Source organism: Apostichopus japonicus, chromosome 6 (genome assembly GCF_037975245.1).
Source record: "Apostichopus japonicus isolate 1M-3 chromosome 6, ASM3797524v1, whole genome shotgun sequence".
Lineage (NCBI taxonomy): Eukaryota > Metazoa > Echinodermata > Holothuroidea > Aspidochirotida > Stichopodidae > Apostichopus > Apostichopus japonicus.
Window position 1 is genome coordinate 14,359,865 of NC_092566.1, and position 23,087 is coordinate 14,382,951.

Below are 23,087 nucleotides of genomic sequence, written 5' to 3' on the forward strand. Positions count from 1 at the left end.
ATGTGATGTCATTAGTTCTACTATGAGGTGACTATATATATATCTATATATATATATATATATTTATATATTTATATATATATATAAATATATATATATATATGTGTGTTGACCGGACATCTCCCCTGGACAATTAGCCCCCAGACAACCCCCCCCTGGACAAGTGCCCCCCGGACAATTCCCACCCAGACCATTCCCACCCCAGAAAAATCCCCCGGACAATTCCCATCCCGGTCGCCTCCCCACCGGACAATTACCCTCCAGGACAATTTCCCCTTGGACAATTTCCCCCGGACCATGGGCCCACAGATAATTGTCAATCATTCTATAGAAACTACTATGCTTTTCCCATTTGATATAATTTTGATGAAATCTTTTGGACTTTTGATAGTTTGATGAGTTCAAGTCTTTTTTTTTAATAACTAAAACATTATTTGACGTTTGTATGTGAGGGATATGACTGATTTTTTGACGTTTTGTTAAATGTTTATTCGCGAATAAATTCTAATATTTTACAGGCTTTCATATTTATGGTTTATATCAAAGTCAAGGGCTCTTCTGAGGTGATAAGTAGAGGCTGTTGTGCCTACACATCAAATATTTGACATCTCAGTAACGTAGGACAATGTTCAACCAAATTTACCCCCCTCTAGTACTCTGCATTATACCCCCCCCCTGCACTACACATTATAGTCCCTAGTCCCTCCATCAAGGTCGTGACAGTCTCTTGGTGGGGGGGGGGTGCTGGTTGTTCTTCACCAGTAGTACCAACATCTGCTACGGGGAGGGGGGGGGGGGAGTCATGTAATGTGTTAGCTAGTTGGAATTGATAGGGTCAGTTGATAGAAGTTTTTGACTGGTCTCGCGAGTTTTTGAAAAAAAGGTCAAAAGGTCAAAAAATGACCACTTATTGAATGTAGACAAAAAAAAACAAAGAAAAACGTCCACATGAGCCCCCCAAAAGGTGGTTTATTGATGCAGGCTGTCTGCTGTACAAAATCAAGCCATGGGAAGCTCTCTAGTGTGTTCCTACTCAGGCACGCACGCACACGTACACACGCACACATGTTTGTATTACATTCAGACCGAGGACCCCATTGTATTTTCCATTGTTCAAATCCACGTACCCTAACCTTAACAATACTCCATACAATATAATTCTTCCGAGGACGTGGTGATTCTTTAGAAATTCTTTTGTTCAAGTCCTCGGTCAGAATACATACCAAACGCACGCATACACACACTCTTCGCCTGCATGAATGCATAGGTAACGATTATCATCGAAACCAAAACTGAAATCTCCTGTTGCACACCCCCATTATATTTACATATATATATATATATATATATATATATATATATATATATATATATATATAATATATATATATATATAATATATATATATATATATATAGATATATATATATAATTATATAGATATATAGATATATGAATACATGATAACGATATATAAATATTGTATAGTTCAAGGTTATGCTAAGAAAACAACAAATGCCTAGATATAAACCCTGGAGTAAAATAAGTACTGTTGTAGTGTTTGGTTTCTTAAAAAGAGGATTATTTCACATGAACAACTTCCTGTCGACGGTGATTCTGTGACGGACTGGTTAGCGGTATGTTTTGGCTTCATCACTAACCACGTATGATTATAGTCTGCCTACACCTTCACAGACCAATTCGGTTGATTAGTGTGACCTACTGAACAGTTCGTCTCACATAAGATTCTAAATCAATAACTCACCAATCTCGTCTGCAGTTTTACTCGTCTCTCAGTTTATATGAACATCAGAGAAGAAATATATATTAATCTATTCGCTAGAGATATGCTAATGAACAATGAACATGAGATCCAAGCTCATTAACAGAGATGAAGAAACTAATTTTCAATTGTGTATCTTTCTTGTCTTCCTTTCATAAATATTTCACGTTGTTAGTCCTCATAGTCTTCCTTTATTCACATTTTCCATTGTGAATCTTTACAACACCAAGAAGATGAAGCTGTACGAGAATTGAAAACTCTATGTTCATTCCATGGGGTTCCTTCCATGCGTTTTCGAGCTTTTCAAAGTAATGATACGAAACATTGTAAGAAGAAATATCGTCAAATGCTTTTGGAAATGGCCAAAATCCATAAAGGTGCGTTTCATTACAGCGACTTAATGCATCACTGGTGTAGTAGAAACCTTTGAAATAGGAAAATATGAATTTGGTTAATTAATAAAGATGTTTAAGTTGCTATATAAGGAAATAAGGAACCTTAGGCTATTAGGAAGAAGAAAACCAAATCAAAAATAAGCGAGCGCGAGCCAGCAGTTTTTCGCTACTTGTAACAGCATTCTAATAAGTGGCGTGTGCAAATGGGGTGGGTAAGGATGGCACGGCCCCACCTCCGATTATCAGCCAGTGTTAAGTGATTCAGTCGGGGGATTTTTGCATTCAGCCATGGAAGAATTGGACCAATAATTCGGTTGTGTTCACGCCCCTCGCAACATCACACAGAGTATTTATTATAAACAGCCTTGCGTTTAGAGATAATTATGTAGCCTTAATTCATAACTAAGTTGTACATTTTTTGTGGTAGTAGTAATTTTGTTGAAATGATTTTAAAATTTAAAATATTTATAACATAAAATAGACCTAATCTATTATCAGTTCCTGGTCTTAGGATTTCACCAATAACTTAACCGAACAATTCATATTTTTTTTTGGGAAAATTTTCCTTTCATTGCCTTATCATCTATTTGATTTTATGGTATAGTATTGTGATGTCGGGAGGCTCACGAATTTTCCTGTGAACCCTGCAACCAGTGGCGTGCGCTTTAATGACTCTATGGCAGTGCCCCTCCATTATATAATATGACCCTTCCACACAAGTTCAGCACCATAACCTAATTTGTGGTGAAAATTTTGAATTTGGCCCATACCTTTGAAATCCTGTGCATGCGAGACGCTTAACCTTTGATAAATGAACCAGTAAATAAGACAGAACAATCACTACCTCAACATACATAATGATTAATTGTAAACTGTCTTACTGTGAGAACGGTAAATGTTAATTGCTCAAAGTTTAGGTTTTAAAGCTTTTCCAAAGTGTTTAGTGTGTTTTTCTTTCGAAGCCTTACCTGTAGAGGGGAGCCTCTTCTTTCCACGTCGAATCCAATAGTCATGGAAGGACTTATAATGATAAGGATGAGCTAGCACAAATACGTTTTCCTTGATGTTATAGCCGCTGATTGCTTTCATACACAGGTCCAAGGTAGAACGGCCACTGAAACAGGCTCCCCACAGATAGCCGTGATACTGCTGCATATCCGATACAAACTTCTTCAGAGAGGACTGTTTTGCAATTCCTTTGTATCTAAAAGAGATAATACTAACAAATTAAAGCAGACATAAATGAAAACATTATTATAAGTCTTTGTAATAGAGATATTTGGCGTGATAAACTTCCCCAAACAAATATGAAAATTTGTATGTCATCATTAAATTGACTATATTTAGCGTTACTTCGCACACATTGGCTCGATTAATTCCAAACATGACATCATCGAATGATATGTGCTTCATATTTTGTATGTTATTCTTTTATTCTTTATTGCTAAGTTTATTTTCTGTTTTGAAAACTGGAAGGTGCGTGTAAAATCGGAATAGTAGCATATACTTTTAAAGTTCAGAGCGTCTTCCATGTTCAGTTATAATTGCCCCTGGGCTACGGCTTCCGGCATTCGTCACACGTCATTTCAATCGTTGATTTCGAAATCGCATTTTTGAGGCCCATTTTCGTAAGTTTTACATTTATCATTATATATTGCATGTATTAAATGTAAGATAAGTTGCATTAATGTTTAAGGAAAACCTATATTTGAATTTAGTGTTCGATAAGCCATATTCGCCAAGATTATTTTAGATTTTACCAAGTCATACTTCTCCGTCACCATTGGTTTTAATATGTGTCTATAAGTTACTGAATAACATAATTTCGTATATTAAGCGTCAGGTTTCTCGTGAAATATTCTGGAATTTTAACTGTCTACGCACTTCGAACCTGTAGTAGGCTATATAGATTGAGACATATTCATTCCCATGAGTATTATTTCCTTTGCTGTTTAAGTAATTATGAACCATGTTTGATGTAGAAGTTTAAGATACAATGTTGTCAATTTCTGTATTGATTGAACCACCGCCACTACCTCACCATACCTATATACCGTACTACACTATGTATATATATATTATACCAGGTTTTACGTTACGCCATCGTTATTATTGTCACCCGACACCGTCAAATTGATACAAGGGCGGCGGAACCGGGGGGGGGGGACAGGGGGCACGTGCCCCCCACTTTTCCTGAGGTTAAAATGTGCCCTTTTTCTACCAAAACATTTCTAAATAAAAAAAAGAGTTAACAAAGCGAAACCCACGTCGAATGAAATATTTCGGGAATTTTTAAATGTTACTACCACAGGCGTAGGAGCCCAATTTGAATTGGGGAGGCTGTAACGACTTGCCCGAAAAATATTACCTACGCGCGCGTTCAACATCTTAATGTGCATATCATATAGGCATGCGTTGGTTATTACATCGCATGCCAATAACATACAATCATTTGCCGTGTTATAACCCTTCCAAATTGGTTAGAATTTTTGGGAAAGTCGTTACAATAATAATGATCATAATAATATCAGTTTAACCATTGAAAAACACATAGAAAATTATTTTTCTTTCAGTATTTTGACATGTTTCATTTGCTTTCATGCATGTATCGATCGCGTGTGCAGGGACTTGGACTTTATAATGATTTCACCTCATTTTGTCTTTTTCCTTGTTTCCCAATTTGCACATTAGATATTGCAGTGCTTATATGCATTGTTTCCTTGAGGGGGGGGGGGTGGTGGCGTTGATGGAGTGATGTGTATACGCAAATAAGATAATACAATAAGAGTTATAAAGGGTACTAAATATCAGGCTGCATCAGTCCAATCGAATTTCTGCTAAGTGCCCTTCGACGTTGGTGCCCCTACAGATTGAAAGTGCTTCCGCCGCCCTTGAATTGATATCATTGAACAGTGCGTTCAATACAAGGGTCAAGAGATCATTTCTCGCAGTCGTGCGTTTCCGTTTTTTTTTTCGGAGTCAAGATTTTTTATCGCTAACAGTGTGTATTTGCAAATGATGAATCTAACATATTTGAAGCTCGAAACATGTCTTTAAAGATAGCATTGGTTTCAGTGTCAACACTTCTAACATTTTACCTGGAAAATATGAAAAGAAAAGACAGAGAAAAGTAAAATGTTTCATATCTTAGTGGTAGCAGACGATGACGGTTTGGGTTGGGTCCCCATGCAAGCGACGATGTAAAACACGCAACTAATACTTGTGCTTTGTATTTTACCCCTATAACAATTCCAGTAAGGAAGGTCGTCATTCCACTGTAAGCTTTTGCCACTTGTACCGAACATTGTTAGTTCTGCTTTGTTGACTTATGCATACTCTGGAGATCAATCATGATGCCAACCAACTCGAAATCATCTGTGAACCCTGCCCGGGTTCGAATCCCGGTGGAGACTGGAAGTTTTTTTCACTGTTCTGGATTTTCCAACTCACTACAATTTCAACTATATATAAATATTCATTTGGCTTTGTCGTTTACCTCCATTTCATTAACATGAAGTCTGTTCAAAGTATCTCTTTCGAGATCCGGCTTTAGGAATCTTAAATGATTTCGAGATGGTTAGCATCATGTTTAATCTCTAGTGTAAGGCAAACATATGTCACCAAAACAGAAATCGTATTGTTGGATACAGGTGACAAACTCCTACAGTGCAATTACGACCTTCCTTATAGGTTTCGAATCTCTGGACATACAATCGGCGTCCATCGTCTAATGGTTAGGGTGTCCGCATATAAAGCGGAAGGCCCGGGTTCGAATCCCGGTGGAGGTTGGAAGTTTTTTCACTGTTCTGGATTTTCCAACTCACTATGATTTCAATCATATTTATATTCATTTGCCGTTGTCGTTTACCTCTATTTCATTATCATAAAGTATGTTCAAAGTATCTCTTTTGAGATCCGGCTTAAGGAATCACAAATAATTTCGAGTTGGTTAGCATCGTGTTTGATCTCTGGAGTAAGGCAAACATATGTCACCAAAACAGAACTAGTATTGTTCGATACAGGTGACAATCGCCTACAGTGGAAGAACGACCTTCCTTACCGGTTTCGAACCTCTGGACATACAATCAGCGTCCATAGTCTAGTAGTTAGGGTGTTACCAGATGTATATATATATATATATATATATATATATATATATATATATATATATATATATATATATATATATATTTATATATATATATATATATATATATATATATATATATATATATATATATATATATATATATATATAAAACTAACCTTTTTTCAAAGATGCTCGGGTTAAACGAGGTGAGGTTACTTTTAGTTCCTGCATCAGCTGCAAAAGGTTTCAGAGGTGCAGCGTTACACCTGTAGATTTTCAAAAGGAGATAATATCCAAGGCCGTAGAAATTCAAGATGAGGCTATTATTTGAAAATAAACTAAAGAAAGTCGTCATGAATTACTGTTTTTGAGTGTGAGATTCCACATTTTCATATTAATTTACGTACGTAAATTCAATAATTAGGTTATATAATGAGGTAATAAACAGACTCAACGCACTTGCTCATGTCCCTGGTTTCTTTACCTTGCTTCGCCAATAAAAACAATCCAGAGCATTTGTTCCAAAATCTGTCTTCAAATTTAGTTTGTCTTCTTCCCTTAACTTTACGATACTGTACGATTTGTTATCCAAAAGATATATTACTCTAACCTGTATACAAAATCAGCTTCGTCTATATGCTTTCCACAATTAGAGTGAAGGAGAGAGCCACTGTTGCCCACCACACTGCACCGGGTTAGCCTATCAAACGTAGCTTTCTGTGTGTAAAAAAAAATGAACAATAAGAACAGAATGTCACACATTTTAATCTACTTCACTCTGTTAGAAACTGAGCCCTCGTGCCTAGGCATATAACTAGATCAACGTATTTCATTCATCATTAAACAATGTAAACTTTCCTTTTTAAATTGGTATAAGTCTCATTCTAATATCTTGAGAAAAGGCCTCGCCAATTTCCAGCTAAAAAAAGAAGTGACATTATGATTATCCTGGAAACACAGATCTTACTGTTGATTTCGGCTCATAGCAACCAAGAAAACCTGGTATAACTCTTGTCACTAGTCAAATCATTTCAAAACGTTTTATAATTTACATATCTGTCCCTAAAACATTTGTAAATTTCTTTTTGATTGGACAGGAAAAACCCTCGTCATTTGACGTCGAAATGGTAACAGGCTAAGAAATCTTGAACGCTCTGTTTGTATTTCTTTGTTTGGGGATTACGTAATACCTCATCGCGTGCCCTTAGCGATGACGCTTGCAATCTACAAACGTAACCTGCACTTTCCCCATACCCTGCTCCGTCGTGTTAACCTATAATTTCATTTTCAACGCTGTTTCATTAACAAAATTACTTTTATTCTATTTAGCTCTCTTTTAAAAGAGTAAAAAGTTAATATCAAACACTCCAAGCAAAAGCTTTTAGCCATGTCGGACCGTTGTTGTGGAACAAGTTACCATCAGAAATACGAAGCCTCACCTCTATCAGCACTTTCAAAGCAGCGTTAAGGACGTTTTTATTCAAACAATCCTATTGTTAAGTGTATTCAATTGTATTTTTGAATTTTGGATGTTGTCTTGTTGAACCCTGGGATTTTGCGCTATATAAGCATCGGTGTGATAATATTATAATAATAATAACTGTTGAAATCTTTTTTAAATTAGTAAACGGTCAACACCACTTTTGTCCAGGGAACTTAAAATTGGAGACGGTGACCCGTACACTTGTGAAACATATCACTTGGCATTTGCCAGAGTGAATTTTGTTTGATACTTCAAAATTGTTCTCCAGTTCGGGAATCTTTGAGGACAAATTTGGCAAGGCAGTTTTTACTTGGGAACGAAAACTACCATATCTCTTCCCTGTATAATAATGGAATTGTCCAACATATTTGTTAACGTGAGTTACAGCAAGAGCGATCTTGTCACTTTGCTTTGTAACGATTACCTTAACCTCGCCAATTAACTGACCGACTCCGCGAAAAATCCTGCTATGCGCGACTTATATAGGTCAACATTCTCATATGTCTATATATGTAGTAAAGCACACGCAACAATGAAAAGGAAATAATTCAGAAACGAACTACTCAATCAGGAAATATAAATGTTGAAACCAGCCGATTCACACAGAGATTACAGTAACTACTGTAAATCTAAAGTTTTGTACCACAGTAAATACTGGATCGTGCTGACAAATCTGATAAATCTTAAGTTTACAGTAAGAACTGAGGATATGTGTAATTCCAACAAGTCCCAACAACTTGAATTGTTAGAATTACACATATCCTCAGTTCTTACTGTAATCCTAATAGCACATGCTACCGAATTATAGCACGATCTAGTTTCTACTGTGGTACAAAACTGTAAGATTTACAGTAGTAACTGTGTTCTCTATGTGTATCGGGTGTTGAAACTGAAGGTTATCAAGTACGTTATAAGATTCAATCTACGTACATATAGAAGTACCTTACAATACTCCGATTAGTGTAAGTTGCCCGAAGAGTTAACCGGAAATAGTCTTATAGGGATCGCACTGAAGTGATTTTGTTTGCATATTTTCAGTCATAATCAGTCTTTTCTATGTTTTGGGAAAAAATTCGCAACGAGAACTGGCATTTGGGTTGTTGATCACTCTCCATGCTGAACTTCGACCCTCTCCTAGCCCAAATGGAATTTGATAATAGCCCAAAACATCATATGGTGGGTAGGAAATGTTTTTCGAATACTTCTATCTATGCTCTAACGGCATATTGTGACGATTTTAGTGTGTGGACCTACCGAGTGGGAACGGTCACTGTCATATTCTTATAACTTACTTTCCATGCGGATCTTAACAGTCTACATTAAAAACTCCTTTTAATTCTGGTCGCATTATTGTTCCTTAATACCAATGGTTCTGTAGGGTTACTGCTGCTGTTTTTCCTGAGAATATTATGTCCGTCAGAGTCTAATGTTGTTTGTTTTCATTATTTACCAATTATAATACAGGCTGAGTCCACATTTGCCCATAAGATGTTAGTGAACTCTCTTTCTTGTTCGTAACAACTGTATAGTAGAGGATATTAGTTTCGGGAGAGTTTAAGTTTGTTCATATAAGTATCCGACTCGAAACACGAACACTCTGAGTTTCCTTTTGTCAATTTGCTTTGGAACTAAACTTCGATCATAACTTTCTTGTTACCTTCGCATTACATTATCGTATTTGTATCACATGGTATTTACCTGCACGGAGAACGAGTGTCCATAAATTATCTAGACCTATGTGCACATACAATCATACAAGTTAATGACTTCAAGAATCTTGCAGTGAATGATCCGAAAGCCTGGGCTGGTGAATGAGGTAAAACATAGGAAGTTGATGATCCCATGTTGTTAAATGAACCAAGGACAGCACTGACCAGGTAGACACTGACACACTTCACTGAACAATGATGTAATTCTTACCTTTGGTAAAGATTTATAAAATGTGGATGACACTTTCCATAAGCCTTTCTCGTAGACAAAAGGTAAGGTTGATCCGATCGGAGAATTTTCTTGAGTAACAAACAAAAGATTAGTTATATTTGATCCCAACTCCTGGTGAATTCCTTCCCTATGACAAAGAAAAAACAAAACGTTGCCTGTCGGTAGAACATAGTAATGTTTATCTTTGTATTTTCTTTCAATAGTGGTAAGCGGATATAAAGACCAAAGACCCACCCACAACTGAATATTATCCTTTGAGCATTTATAGGGATAATATTTGAGGAGAATTATTCACGATCATGCTATAGAAAGTAACTGCATGTAACTGAAGGAGCACTTTTCGAAAATTCCACCTGACAATATTACATAAACCAAATGCACAAGGCGCTCAAACGGTTACCTTTGATGGTTTTCATGATAACTGCAAGCCTCTAAACATATTCTTGCTATACATTACACCATAACTGTGCGTCTCATTTTAACTGCATATGGCATGTCAGGTTATATGAACATTGAGAGATTCGTGTGCATTTCTAACACTGCAGCAGATATACACCCTCGGTCTGCATAATTAACCACCCACAACGAATGGTCATGTATGTGAATAGGTTAGATGAATGTTGGTGTGAACTGGCAAGCTGCAACAAACATATTGTGAACTTTATTTATTACATTAAATCCTTATTACAATTGCACCCTAAATTACATATTTGTTGGATTCTCCGTTGAAAATTGTTCAGTTGTGTCAATATTGTGAACACCTTATTATTCTGCATTAAGTGCCAAATGCTAAACCTAGCCCAAAATTTGTTGATAAATTTATTAAGAAATATTGTTAACCCATATCCTGAAAATGGAATGGTTGCATAATCACACCGGAATTCTAATTTGTTTGCAGTTTAGAGGTATTTTGACTTCTATGCATATAAAGAGATGTCTAATGTACAAAAGAAACCTTGCTCTATGCCAGATAGTAGCAGTGTATCTAGCGCCGAAGTTCTATAACAGAGAAATTTTCCTTACCAGAGTAAATAGTTATAAACGAAATATATTTAATTCAACAATAATTGCAATCCCTGAAAAGGTGATAGATATTGTCTTTATCTATCACTTGTTCATGTACTATGTAAGCGTTAATATTGGTTCGGGTGGAGGAAGGGGAGGGGTGTAGCATGTTATATGAACGGTGCTTGTTCTCCTACTATTTAACAACTGTATGGCAATATATATTGCGTAGTCTCTATAATTATGTAACAGACTGACTATAATTGCACAAGCTACAAGCAAATCTATATAAAACGTGTGAATCATAGCAGCTTTCTATCTATAGCTGTGTAACAAATAATATTGGAATGGTCATCAGTTAAAGAAAAAAACATAATATGGGGAATATTCAGTAATAAAAACTATAGTGAACATCATTGCCAACATGTTTTATGTGTGGCGATACACACAGCATTCCTCCTTGATATAGGTTACCACAATTATACGGTGTCCACTTGTCAACTGTCCCGCCACCATTGTCATCATTTACTTAATAACATATCGTAGTTTGCACGCTATATGTAAACTACTAACCTCAGTGTTTCAATGTTTCTTCGGTTGAATTTGTGTTTACGTTGTAACAACTTTTCATACAGAAACAATTTCTCATTCTGCTCATCCAAAATTAAGGCAGTGTGGCTGGAGATATTCCTGTGACGAAAATGATAAAAATGCTCCGTTTTGAACTGCAACAGAAGGATTGTTGATATTGTGATCAAATCTTTTGCAAATGCCTATACTTATACTATTGAAAACTCTTTTCCGCAGGCCATAAGGCCTAAGCCTCTGCTCTAAACATGAACCCAACAACATGGTAGATCATAAAATGTCAACAATAATGGGCAAATATGTTCAACATTTCGCCGAACGTTGGTCATCGTATCAGGTAGCAGAAATACATATAGAAAAGAAAGAACAACAAACTTCAGTTTCACATGCATGTTGGGCAAAACTAGACTACATTGATTAAAAGCACACTCTCAGCTAGGAAATTTTTAGAGGGCGGGCCAATTTCATATGTTTCGATGGTTCACCGTTAATCACGTGACACGGTATTTGTAATATACTGCCAGTGTACAGTGTACCCTGTATGTAAATATACGTACAGTATTTGCTGACCAAATTGTTGTATTTTTTAAGCTTTTAACACCCTCCCCCCAGTTTTGCACGTTTTTTGGACATTTGGAAAGCTTACTCCCTAAAAATAACCAAAATTACCTCAATATAATACCACTTCTCTCTGGACCTGACCTGTCTGAGCTTAGAGGTTCAGAGCATAGCAAAGAGCATCCAAAGTCAATGGATTTATCCTTAGGCCTACACTACGGTTAGTTAATCGACGAATGTGTCAATTTAGGGGTATGAGAGAACTTGACAGAGCAGACATTTTGTGGCCAAATTCAGCTCAATTGTACGGTGCATAAGCACAGAACCTTAAATATTTTGAGATCATAACATTTCTGAGGAACTACTGTAATATATAGCACAGTTTCATGCAGTGGTAGCATAACACACGTAACGTGTATATTGCGGTGGAAGGCACAGGTTGCTTTATTGTGGGTCCCAATGCCAAAAGCAGTGAGCGACAAAACGGACATGAAATGAAAAGTGTACTTGAGCTGGTGCTACGTACGTGGACTGGGTCTCCAAAAACGATCTACTGGAACAGAGATCGGGGATCGACAAAATGACCAATGCTACCTTCGCGGAGCATTTACTGGCATGGCAGATCATACGAGAAGGTAGGCAGCAAATTATGCTAACGACTAACGTTATATATTTACTATTTAGGCTACTGCATACTGTTTTCCTGCGGAAGTGTTTGGTCTGCCGCAGGCTTCATTGTTAAATTGTTCAATAGATCATGCTAGCTAGGCCTACTACTACGAGTACTACAAACTAAGGCAACTAATACACCGAGAGACATAGGCTAGTACAGTAGTAGTATAGTCAGTTTTGCGAAGTTCGGACACCCCTAAGAAATACGCGATTTCACGATGAGACAACCTACAGCAAGAGCCAATTGCACGAAAAACTACGAAGTTACAGTTATTTTCTCTCCAAAATGACCCAACCATATCAAGTATAGTTTCAGGTGATTTATACCATGAGATATAGTTTTGGGGTGTTTTAAGGCTTAGGTGTCCGAACTCCGCAGTGTCCATGTTACTGCAGTGCAGGCTGCTGTACAAACTGTAGCCTAGCCTAGGCCGAACATTTCATGAAGTGTTATTTATGCTTTTCTACTTATATTCGCCTACTAAGCATGATCAGTATGGAAGTGTGCGGTATCATGTGTCTGGTTTATGATTCGGTAGCTTTGCAAATATGAATAGGACTTAGCCTAAATTAGTGTAATATGGATTTGGTAGGGAGATCTCCCCACAAGAAAATTAAACTCGAAAGAAATGCAACTTCACATGAGCGGAGCAATAGCAAAAGTAGGACTACTGTAGCCTAGCTCCAGGCCCAGATTTATAAAATTATGCACCATGGAGGGCCTGCCTCAATTTGATGGTTATTCCTGTCAAGAGCATTTTTGATATGGGCATATTTATTTTGTAACTGTAAGTCTAGTATGCAATGAGATACGTGAGGGACGGGCCTATACGCAATAAAGTAACTGTTTTCATTTCCTACTCTAATTTACCAGCACAATTATAGAGTTCCTAGCAACAAATAAATTAGTCTGACAACTTGAAAATTTACTGCATATTGGCATGCATGGTCATTCTCAGTTATAGACTACTAATTTGTGTAGCCATTTCAGTTCTTAAGTGGTGAAATAACCTCGAATCTGCTGAGCAACTCCAAGATGAATTAAGTTACTAAGGCATTGGGTTCTTTTACTTTTTTAAGTCTAATATGCATAGGCTAGGATATTTACTTTGCTTCACTTGTTTGTCAATCCGCATAGCCACTTTAGCTGTGGATGATTCTCCACTTGCAAAGAAAAAATGTACGCATTAATTTAAAGGCCGTGGCTATTCTTACAACTAGTCGTAACAATTATTTATAAACTATTCTTATGACATCGGCGAATTCATGCGCAGTTAAGTAAATAAAGCAACTGCGCATGTAGTAGGGGTTAACCTAACCCTAACCCCTAACCCTAACCCAACCCTTAACCGGAAAATATTGTTACTCCTAGTCGTCAAAAAAGAGTACTCCTAGTTGTAAAAATAGCCACGTTAAAGCAACTGTGCATGCGTAAAAGGGAATTATTGTTACAACTAGTCGTAAGAATAGCCACTTTGTAATTTAAACTCTTTCACCCAAATTAGAGTTTGCCTATAATACTCCCAACTTGGTATAGTAACTTTAAAAAACGGTAGCGGCTTTTCCTGTAACTGTAGTGTAAAGTGATAAATGATATTACTAAGTTTTCCAAATTAATTCAAAACTCAAAAGTCTTCTCAGAAAGAAGCTACACTAGCTCTACAGGCTCCTTTGTTGAATTAGTGAAGGATAGTAGATATTGTTCACATGTTTATGCATTCATAACATGATAGTTTGCTATCATCGTTGTTTAATCATAAAATCAAGGACAACATAAACAAATCAATGTCACCAATAATTGTGAATGCCACCATTTTATGTTCGACAAAATTTATCACATTTAATTTAAAGGATACACCATGCATGGCACATTGACGGACACTGAAGCGCATATTGTAGTTGTAATAACGCACCAAATATGCGCTTCATCGGACATGACGCACCATTCCGGGGGTCGTTGAGTCCGTCTTACAATAATTGATAATTTCATCATGATATAGAAATTAAAGACATTTGCCAAAATATAACCACATCATAGGCTTCATAGCTCTACACATAATCTTATCATGCAGTTCTAAAAATTATACAAAATGAAAATGATACTACTGATTTGTGAGAGAACTAGAATGGTCACCCATTATATACCATATCATGTTTCTATAGTATATATCTTTTAAACACTTCATTGCTTAGGGCACACCTGTAGAATATTCCGTAATTTTTAGTCTTGGAAATAAGCAAAGCCTAGCTATATTTTTGAAAGCAATTATGCATCCCTGAACATGATGAAATTTGGTGACATATTAGTGTATGAGCAAGCCTACTGGGACATTGCCATTGTAACATCAAACGTTATGACATTTAGTGTATGTAAGGTATTAGTAGATGAGTTATAATACTGCAGGTGTATACTACTAACATAGAAATAAGAAATATAATATAAATTGTTGCACATCACTAGTTTAGGTTTGCACTATATTAGTAAATGGACCATTCTTGAATACTTGCAGAGTTGACACTATACATACTGTAAATCATAAAGCAGATGTGATGAATTTATGCTGCCAATAGCAAAGTTCTGTATTAACTAGTAGTGTTATTACTGTTCTGTGTTTGCAAAATTGATTTGAATTTTTGACTATTTAGTGAAGGGCAAAATGTGGTATGCAGTAATTTATTTTGGAAGTTATATAATTCACTATGTCAGGGATTTGCTCACACTGGACAGCTACTGTACGCCCAGCAGTTCTGAATGCCACCCCGCACAAACAGTATTTAACCTTTTTCGCCCAGCACTTTTTGATGATAATTTAATAAGTTTTACCATAACCAAAATCTGGGAGAATATATGGCACAGAATAGGAATATAGCACCACCTAAGCATACTTCATGTGCAAAATTTGTCCATTTGGGGGGGGGGGTACCCCACCCATGAAATCCCTCTCCCAGAGTGTGGATCACACTACCGCCCAATCTGCCTGGCACTCAAATATTCATGAGCACTTCCCTGCTATGCGCACAGTATGCATTCTGATATATTATTAACTTTGCACATCCCCGGTATTATTTGTCTTTTTCAGTTGAAGGTGTGTGCCCAATTAAGAAACTCGAGAGGTTGGTATCCAAACTGATCAACCAGAAAAGATAACACCAGTTCCTCAATGAAAGGCCATGCCCAACAGAGGCTGATGCAGCAATGCACTCCAGCAGCTATACCCCAGTGGAGACTGGTAATTTTTTGATGTACATACTGTAACCATTCCATGCTGTAAATAAGTCTACATTTTAACTAGGTCTGCAGTCTACTACTGTAGGACTCTATATGACTAACCAGATTTAGGACATTGGACACATTTATTCATTTATTGTATTATGTTATATTAATGACATAGACATGTAGTGCTAAATATGGTGCTAATACAGCCACTGGAGGTCTGTAAATGTGAGGGACCCAAAAATGTTCAAACCCCACAAGTTAATGAAAACAGCACCTGTAGTATTTTTCCTTATCTCTGAAAAATAAAGACATTTACCAATCTTGTAGAATGTGCTACCTACCTGTCTGAAGCATTTTGTGTTCAAAAATTGCACATTTATTCTTTTCTCTTTATGTTTTCTTTTTATGTTTCATGATGATGTGGCATCATTCGTACATACAGTACAGTACTTGCACTGATTAAAGATAGTTACTCTTAACTGCCTATACTGTAGTTGTCATCTGATCAGGTTGTCATGTGCATATCGTTTCATATCAGCAAAGACATTGACATTTTTGGCAAATTTTGAGTGTGAGCTATATTTCTAGTTTAACGTGTTAGGGGCAACATTAAGGGGTCTACTTTCACCCAGATTTGAACAATAATTTTTAGTTATTACAATGAGTGCAAGTTACAATCTCAGTGAATAAACAAACATAACATTTATGCTGGCTCCAACCCAGTTACCTTGGCTATGAGCCTGAATGTCTCTTTTGCAATTAAAATCAAATAAATCATATCTTGGAAAATCATTTGAACAGGTATATCTTTGTGACACTTCTGTCCTCACACAATGCCATAAATATGTCTTTTTTCCATTTTCATTTTACATTACAGATGTACAGAACATCCTTGGAGGAACAGTACAGCACAGCATAGCGTTATGGCATGATGGATGTTTTGCAAGCAGATATAAGTTAACGACATATCTCTATAGGCCCAGGGGATTGAATCCTTAGGTAGCCGTCCTGAGCTAGTGCGAATCAGCAGAGAGAGGTTGTGGATGCTACGCCTTCGCACCATTCAACCTCATGGGCTCAACATTCAGGAAGGACATGACTAACTTTTCTTCATTCCCCCTCCTTCTCCCCTTGCCCCCTCCCCCATTACTCCTCTTCTCATAGCTTTTTCCACCCCTTTTTTTCTCCACACTTTTCTGTCGTTGTCCTTCTCCAGTTTATTCCCTACCCCTTCCCTTTATCCTCTCTTTGTCCCTCCACTGTTTATCTTCTACCTATCCTCTTCCCCTGTTGGTTTTTATCTTTCATTCTTCTCTCCATCCCTTGTCTACTAACCCCCTTACATCTATCTCTTTGTGTTCACCATGCTCATTAACCTGTCCGTATTATGTGCGTGTTTTTTTCTACACAGGCTCTCTAGTGGATAAGCTGTTTGCTCACTGTTTTATTTTATTTTGAACTCAAGTATTGAAGAACGTTAGGCCAGAAGCAAGTCGTTTCGTCAAATAACAGTACATAAGCAGCACACATTCAGTCACATGTTTATAGAGAATAACACGACGAAACTATTCGCATTTTATTTCTTCAGCAATTTCTCCAACAAAAATCGGCAGCACGAGATCATACGGGCCCATATGACTTTCCATAACAACTACCTGCTGTTACGAGCTGGTATAGCGTTTTCCCAGCAGTACAATATGCACTGTTCCATATAGCAAATCGAAAAATTGCGTAACTCGAATAGCACACAGTACAATTACACAGTGTGCCTTTAGGTTACGCATCACTGAGAGGCAGATTAGAATCTCGGAAATCTGATACCTTCGCGGTAACGGTACCCATTTGCGTATGCTGTTTAGGTTGAAAGTTCAATTGTTCGGTTTGGTATCTGGTGGTATGTGCTTATATATCAACTATTTTATAGTTTGATTTTATACTGTTTTATGCAAACATTATTTGTGTTTCATATGATATTGACTTGTTCATTGCATTGTGTGGGTCAACCAACTTGGCAATAATGTTGCAATGCCGTCCATATACCTCGCGAAAATATGAACAACCGTTATTCACCACAGTGGGTTTTTTTTTCACTACATTATATATATATATATATATATATATATATATATATATAGCCATATTATGTACCGTTCAGTATAGCATGTTACTTTTGTTACATGGTTATATGATTTAAATAATAGCTTCATGGTCGTTAGATTACTTAAAGCATGTAGGAAAATATCTCTAAATGCAATGACAGTTCCTCCACCTGACTAAATATCTGTTGGTGGAAAAACGTGTTTCGATTACAGTGTCGCGAGTGCCCAGTGTAACTGTAGTTCCCTTATTAGCCACGGTTAACACGTTGTAGGGAATACCAAATGCATTTAGTATAAAGAGTGAGTAGTAATATGAATAACCATTACATGGTCAAATATTGCTCAATATTCTTAGCAGTGTATACGTATGATGTACAGATGCGGTACACTTTTTAGTTGACACAAGTTTGATTTGTGTTCTGGCAAGCAGTCTCCTTAAATGACCTATAAAGCTATAAGGGTGATAATGTGGTCTTTATTACAGATATAAGAAAACAGTGAATTACTGAGGAACCATACTGAGAACCAAACTTATTATATTTTATTATTATATATTTGGATATTAAATTATTGCCTCGACGTCTAAGTATCACATTAGCAATATAAAATTGTTACAGCATACAGCATACAGCATGCGGCATACAGCATACAACATACAGTACAGCAAACAGCATACAGTTTAGAATAAGAAAAGAGCAACCCAAAGTGTTCTGCCACTTTAAATGAAAACAGGATCCAAGTTTGGCAGGCGACTTTCATAAGCATTTCGAGTAATTCCTAAAATAATATTACAAGTGAGAACACTTAAACACACGTTGTCGTTATTCAACTATTACATTTTAGGTCACTTGATCATAACTAATTTGTTTCTTTGTCATGTGATTGTAGTGTCAATTGTCTTTACTAAATTTCTAACAGGTTTTGTTACAATCTGCGTTTACACATAGACGGCGCTGGCATTTAATGATGGGCTTACCTTGTTGTAAAGATGTTCCTTTGGTATGTTGCTGTTGACTGTACACTCGTGTTCCTTGTGTTGATATTGTCTATTCGTTCTTCCGCCATACACGCCATGCTATTAATTGTCAATGAATATCGTTGCACATAGTACTCGGTGTACCACAAGCCAACGGTTACAGTACCTATAATACACAGTCCCAGACAATATCGTTCCATGTTGGTTTACTCCCAATTAGAATATGAACAGCATCATGTTTAATGAATGATAAATGCTGGTACTGATGATCACGAAAATTAAGAAAGTTCAGAAGATCCACGGAAGAAAACTAACTGTTCAGAGCGCGAGTACTTGAGTTAAGTGACACAAACTGTTAGTATGCATGTTAAAGCAAACATTATATTGACAATGCAGCTATACGATATGTGGCGCAAATCCATTTGACGATATAGCAGGAGTGTTTTCGACGGTTAGATATGCTAAGAAGTCGCGTGTATAGGTTATACGATGTAAACTTGTGTAGTTAAGATATGTTAACAATTCGGAAAACACAGACATTGTGACTTATGAGTGATCTAATGAATATCACAAGCCAAAGCTCTAAGGAGCTAGAGTATACCTTGCAAGCTTTTTGGCTATGGTCACTCTCCAATGGTAGTCGATACAGAATACAAAGCGGAACGATATAGTGTTGTGTGTATAGAAATAAATCAACATGAAAAATTGGAATTCAAAAAAGCAGATTTGAAAGAGCAGAATTTGTTTCGATAGAGCGACATTCGAACCAGTGACCACAGAGTTTGTCTGCCCCATCCCTCCCGAGTCAGCTATCCAGACCTAGCTCGTGGTGACCCATGGTCATTTCTTTGCAAAGGGATGGCGTGGGGTGCCAGCCAGAAGTCACAGTAGGCTATATAGACTCTTTAACAATAACATGCATATAAACTATGTTATAATTACTTAAATCACTATAATAGCTGGATAACCTGATGATTCTTTAGTCACCAATTAGCTCGCGTTTAATTGGTGGCGCTGTCTGGCTGGTCGAATTCCTAGTTTTACAGTATATCGTGGATCACAAGTATTCACCGCAGTCCGTGCGTTATAACGTGTCACCTACAGAATAATTTACTGGTAGAGCGGTCTATTGTGTGCGGGGTTATGGTGGGTGGGGGTAAGGATATTTATATGAGAATGCAATGTTTCCATATACCACATAAATTCGAAATATTTGCAAATAACTCTCTTCTCGATCCGCCAGCGGTCGGAAATCTGGTTAAATGTTTCTATCGCATTGGTGCTTGTTTTATTTTACAGTGTTTTGCATGTTTTCTGACCTCGGGCAGCGATCAGGTTCTTTTTTAACAAAATGCGTGTTACGAAAGATGTATCTTATTTGTTTATACTTGTGTTCATCTCTGCAAGTCAAACACCCACGAAATGTTGGACAAGCAAATAGATACTGACCTTTAAAACCATGTAAACGATTAACTCTTGAACTTTCATAGTTGACCCTGTAACATCTTTTACAATTTCAAACATATATCAACTTCCCACAGGGGTGCAATAGAGGATGGTTTTGGAAAAAGAACACTTCTATCCATTAAGGGAAAGTGTGCTTTTATCTACTTAAGGAGAAATATGCTCCAATACTTAGGGGAAAAATAATACATTTTTTTTTCAGGGGAAAATAGAACAGTTCCCCTTAAATTTAGTAGTTACAAAAAAATGTGTGTGTGTAGAGATATATATAGTTAATGAGTGATTGAAAGTAAAACAGTCAATTCTTTCGAGCACAACTAGCTCTGTCAGTACATGATCACCGAAAGTGACAATGAGTAAAAGGAATTGACATTTTTTATGGAAGAAGAGTGTCGGCATGGCAGTGAAGTTAATACGATTTACTGAGGTCTGTTAGATAAGCAGAAGTTTGGATAATCGGATTATTTTTTATCCGTGTTTGACCAATTAAATTTGATCCCGTTTTTACTTCAAAGGATTTGCTTTGATTTAACTGAGGCCATTTATGATGTTTATGCCGAATGGTGCCGTGGTTTTAAGATTTAGTTCACAGAAATTGTCTTTTCCTTGAATCGAGAAGTAAGCACGTTTTGCAGGTTTGTGTACAGGGCGATGATCCTGTATTTTCTGTTTTGTTTACCTCTGATGAGGTGTCATCCTGAAAAGTTGCCAGACGTAAAATGTCGCTTAGGTACCTAGGTCTCGTAAATGAAACGGCTAGTGGTTCTAAGAAAACTGATGTCAGACGTTCGGTGCATTGAAGCTTCATTACAATTCTTCTGAATGATGTTTGCCAGAAGTGGGAGACCAGGTTTGATTCAGTAACCAATGGTACCCTTTAGGAACTGACGTGACGAGTTTTGTACTTCAATGTGTTGTTGCGGGGTGTGCTTTTGGCCTTTGTGATGGCATTTCCGATAGAACCCCGACATTACTGTCTGTTGAGAAGGTGTAATGACAGTTCGTCGGTGCGAAAATCTAAATCGATTCAGAGGAGTAAATCGGTCAAATGCGCAACGCTTGACTGTATAGATCGTTTCTGGTACAATGCCGTGGATGAAACCTGCTTGGTTAGAGTTAATTTTGCTTGTTCGTGGTTTATTGAAAAAGTCTGTTTTGAGTGAGCCATTTTGTAGGGTCACAGTGGTGTTTCGAAATTTTGAATGTCCTGTCTAGAAAAATCTGCAGTGAATATAATTGTATGACGAAACGAGTCTATGACATCAATGAAGGATTTTATATTTGCCTCATCGTGGGTCCATATCATAAGATGTCGTCAATGAAACGTAACAAGTGTGTAGAATCAAGTTTTGTCGAGGTTCCCCATAAAGATGTTGGCAAAAGAAGGAGCCATTTTCGGTACCCATTGCGGTGCCCTGTGCAGATTGCGGTGCCCTGAATCTGGAGGTAGTGTTTGTTGCCAAATACCAGATTGTTGCTAGTCAAGATAAGTAATTCAGGCAATTCTTTCTTCGTGGGGATTTTACCACTTTCGGTTTGAAAGCTTTTGTGAAGGACAAATTGCCTCTTCGTTAAGTATAGTGTTGGACACATCGGAAGCTACTAACAGAGTGGAAGGGAAAGACTTTTTATTTCCCCAATTATGCGGATGGAATCCGTAGTGTCCTGAACATAGAACGGGATCGCCGAAACAAGAGGGTGGATGAGAAGGTCCACGAATTTTGACATTTTATCATTGGCCGTTCCATTTTATGGGCCTTCTGTGCACGATTACTTCCTTTGTGAATTTGGGCAGAAAAGTAGAAGTGACCCGTTTTTTGGTCGGTTTCACGGAGGTTTTCTCATAAGTTTCTTAATCTTTTGGATGACTCTTTTTTACCTTTGTTGTGATTTCTTGAGTGGGATCAGAATCCAGGAGTCTGAAGTGTTGATGGTTGCCGAGTAGTCTGTTTGCTTCCTCTGTACAGAATTACTTGCCCATTGCAACAATTGCAGAACCTTTGTCGGTTGGCTTGACGACAATGTCATCATTTGATGAGACAGTCGTGGAAGTCAGGGGCAGAGGTCTGAGTTATTACATCATCTTCAATTGCGGAAATAAATTATTGAATAGCCCTTAGGCGGATTCCACGGGCTTTTTCGCTTGAATTTGGAATGCATGTCGTTGTTTTGTTGCATGGTATTATTGCCATTTTCGTGGGCAAAAATTCACGGAGACGTAAGCGTCGATAAAACACATTAAGGTCAAGAGCTTTAGGGCAGAAATTGAGACCTTTGGAGAGAAGGTTGTTTCTCGTTTCGAGAGTTGGCACTCATGAGTAACAACTGCACTATTGGTGGTGTTACATGAGGTCTCTATCGATTTGCCACGGAATTTGCGAGACCTGGTTCTTTGGTGAGGTTATGTTTAGTTTTACCAGAAGACTTAACTACCTCTCTACGGGCGACATTATTCCTATTCAGTTTGTGAATTTGCCTTGAAGCTAGGCCAATCCAGTTGTTACAATATATCAAATGGAGAAGACTGATTGGATTATCGTGGTTACAGTTCTATCAGTATAACCCACTAATTCCAAGTTTCATACTTTCGATTCTTCTGCTTTCCAGATGTAACGCAGCATCATGCGAACCTTTTGCCGCCAATGCAGGAACGAAAAGAAATATCACTTTATTACACCCATCCATATTTTGAAAAAGGTTTGTAAAGTATTTATTGCTCTGTAAACGAAATAAAATCGTTTCACTTGTAAGATCATTTACCGATTGCAACACTTGGTAGTACATTTGCGTAATACGCCAGGAAGTCGAAGTTTTAT

The 23,087-nt window shown here is 37.2% G+C and overlaps 2 protein-coding genes across 3 annotated transcripts in view; both read right to left on the reverse strand.

Moving 5' to 3' along the window:
* LOC139969065 (alpha-N-acetylneuraminate alpha-2,8-sialyltransferase ST8SIA3-like) overlaps positions 1-23,087 on the reverse strand; it is a 63,716-nt gene that overhangs the window by 24,499 nt on the left and 16,130 nt on the right. The window lies entirely within an intron of this gene.
* LOC139969053 (alpha-2,8-sialyltransferase 8E-like) lies at positions 944-19,354 on the reverse strand. Of its 2 annotated transcripts, XM_071973791.1 has the most exons (7): positions 18,808-19,343; positions 11,271-11,387; positions 9,672-9,819; positions 6,879-6,985; positions 6,445-6,534; positions 3,147-3,382; positions 944-2,207 (listed from the first exon to the last, which is right to left on the reverse strand). In XM_071973791.1, the coding sequence occupies exons 1-7, from the start codon at positions 19,005-19,007 to the stop codon at positions 1,975-1,977; spliced, it is 1,131 nt and encodes a 376-aa protein (XP_071829892.1). In that variant the 5' UTR covers positions 19,008-19,343; the 3' UTR covers positions 944-1,974. The 2 variants fall into 2 exon arrangements, with proteins under 2 accessions (XP_071829892.1, XP_071829893.1); XM_071973792.1 differs by lacking the exon at positions 11,271-11,387 and having other exon boundaries at positions 18,808-19,354.

Coding starts and splice junctions, on each gene's coding strand:
- LOC139969053 (XM_071973791.1), bottom strand. CDS start 19,007: ATGGAACGATATTGTCTGGGACTGTGTATTATAGGTACTGTAACCGTT. Junction 3,383..6,444: donor CCGAGCATCTTTGAAAAAAG/GTTAGTTTTATA, acceptor TATCTCTTTTAG/ATACAAAGGAATTGCAAAAC. Junction 2,208..3,146: donor GAAGAGGCTCCCCTCTACAG/GTAAGGCTTCGA, acceptor CCTATTTCAAAG/GTTTCTACTACACCAGTGAT.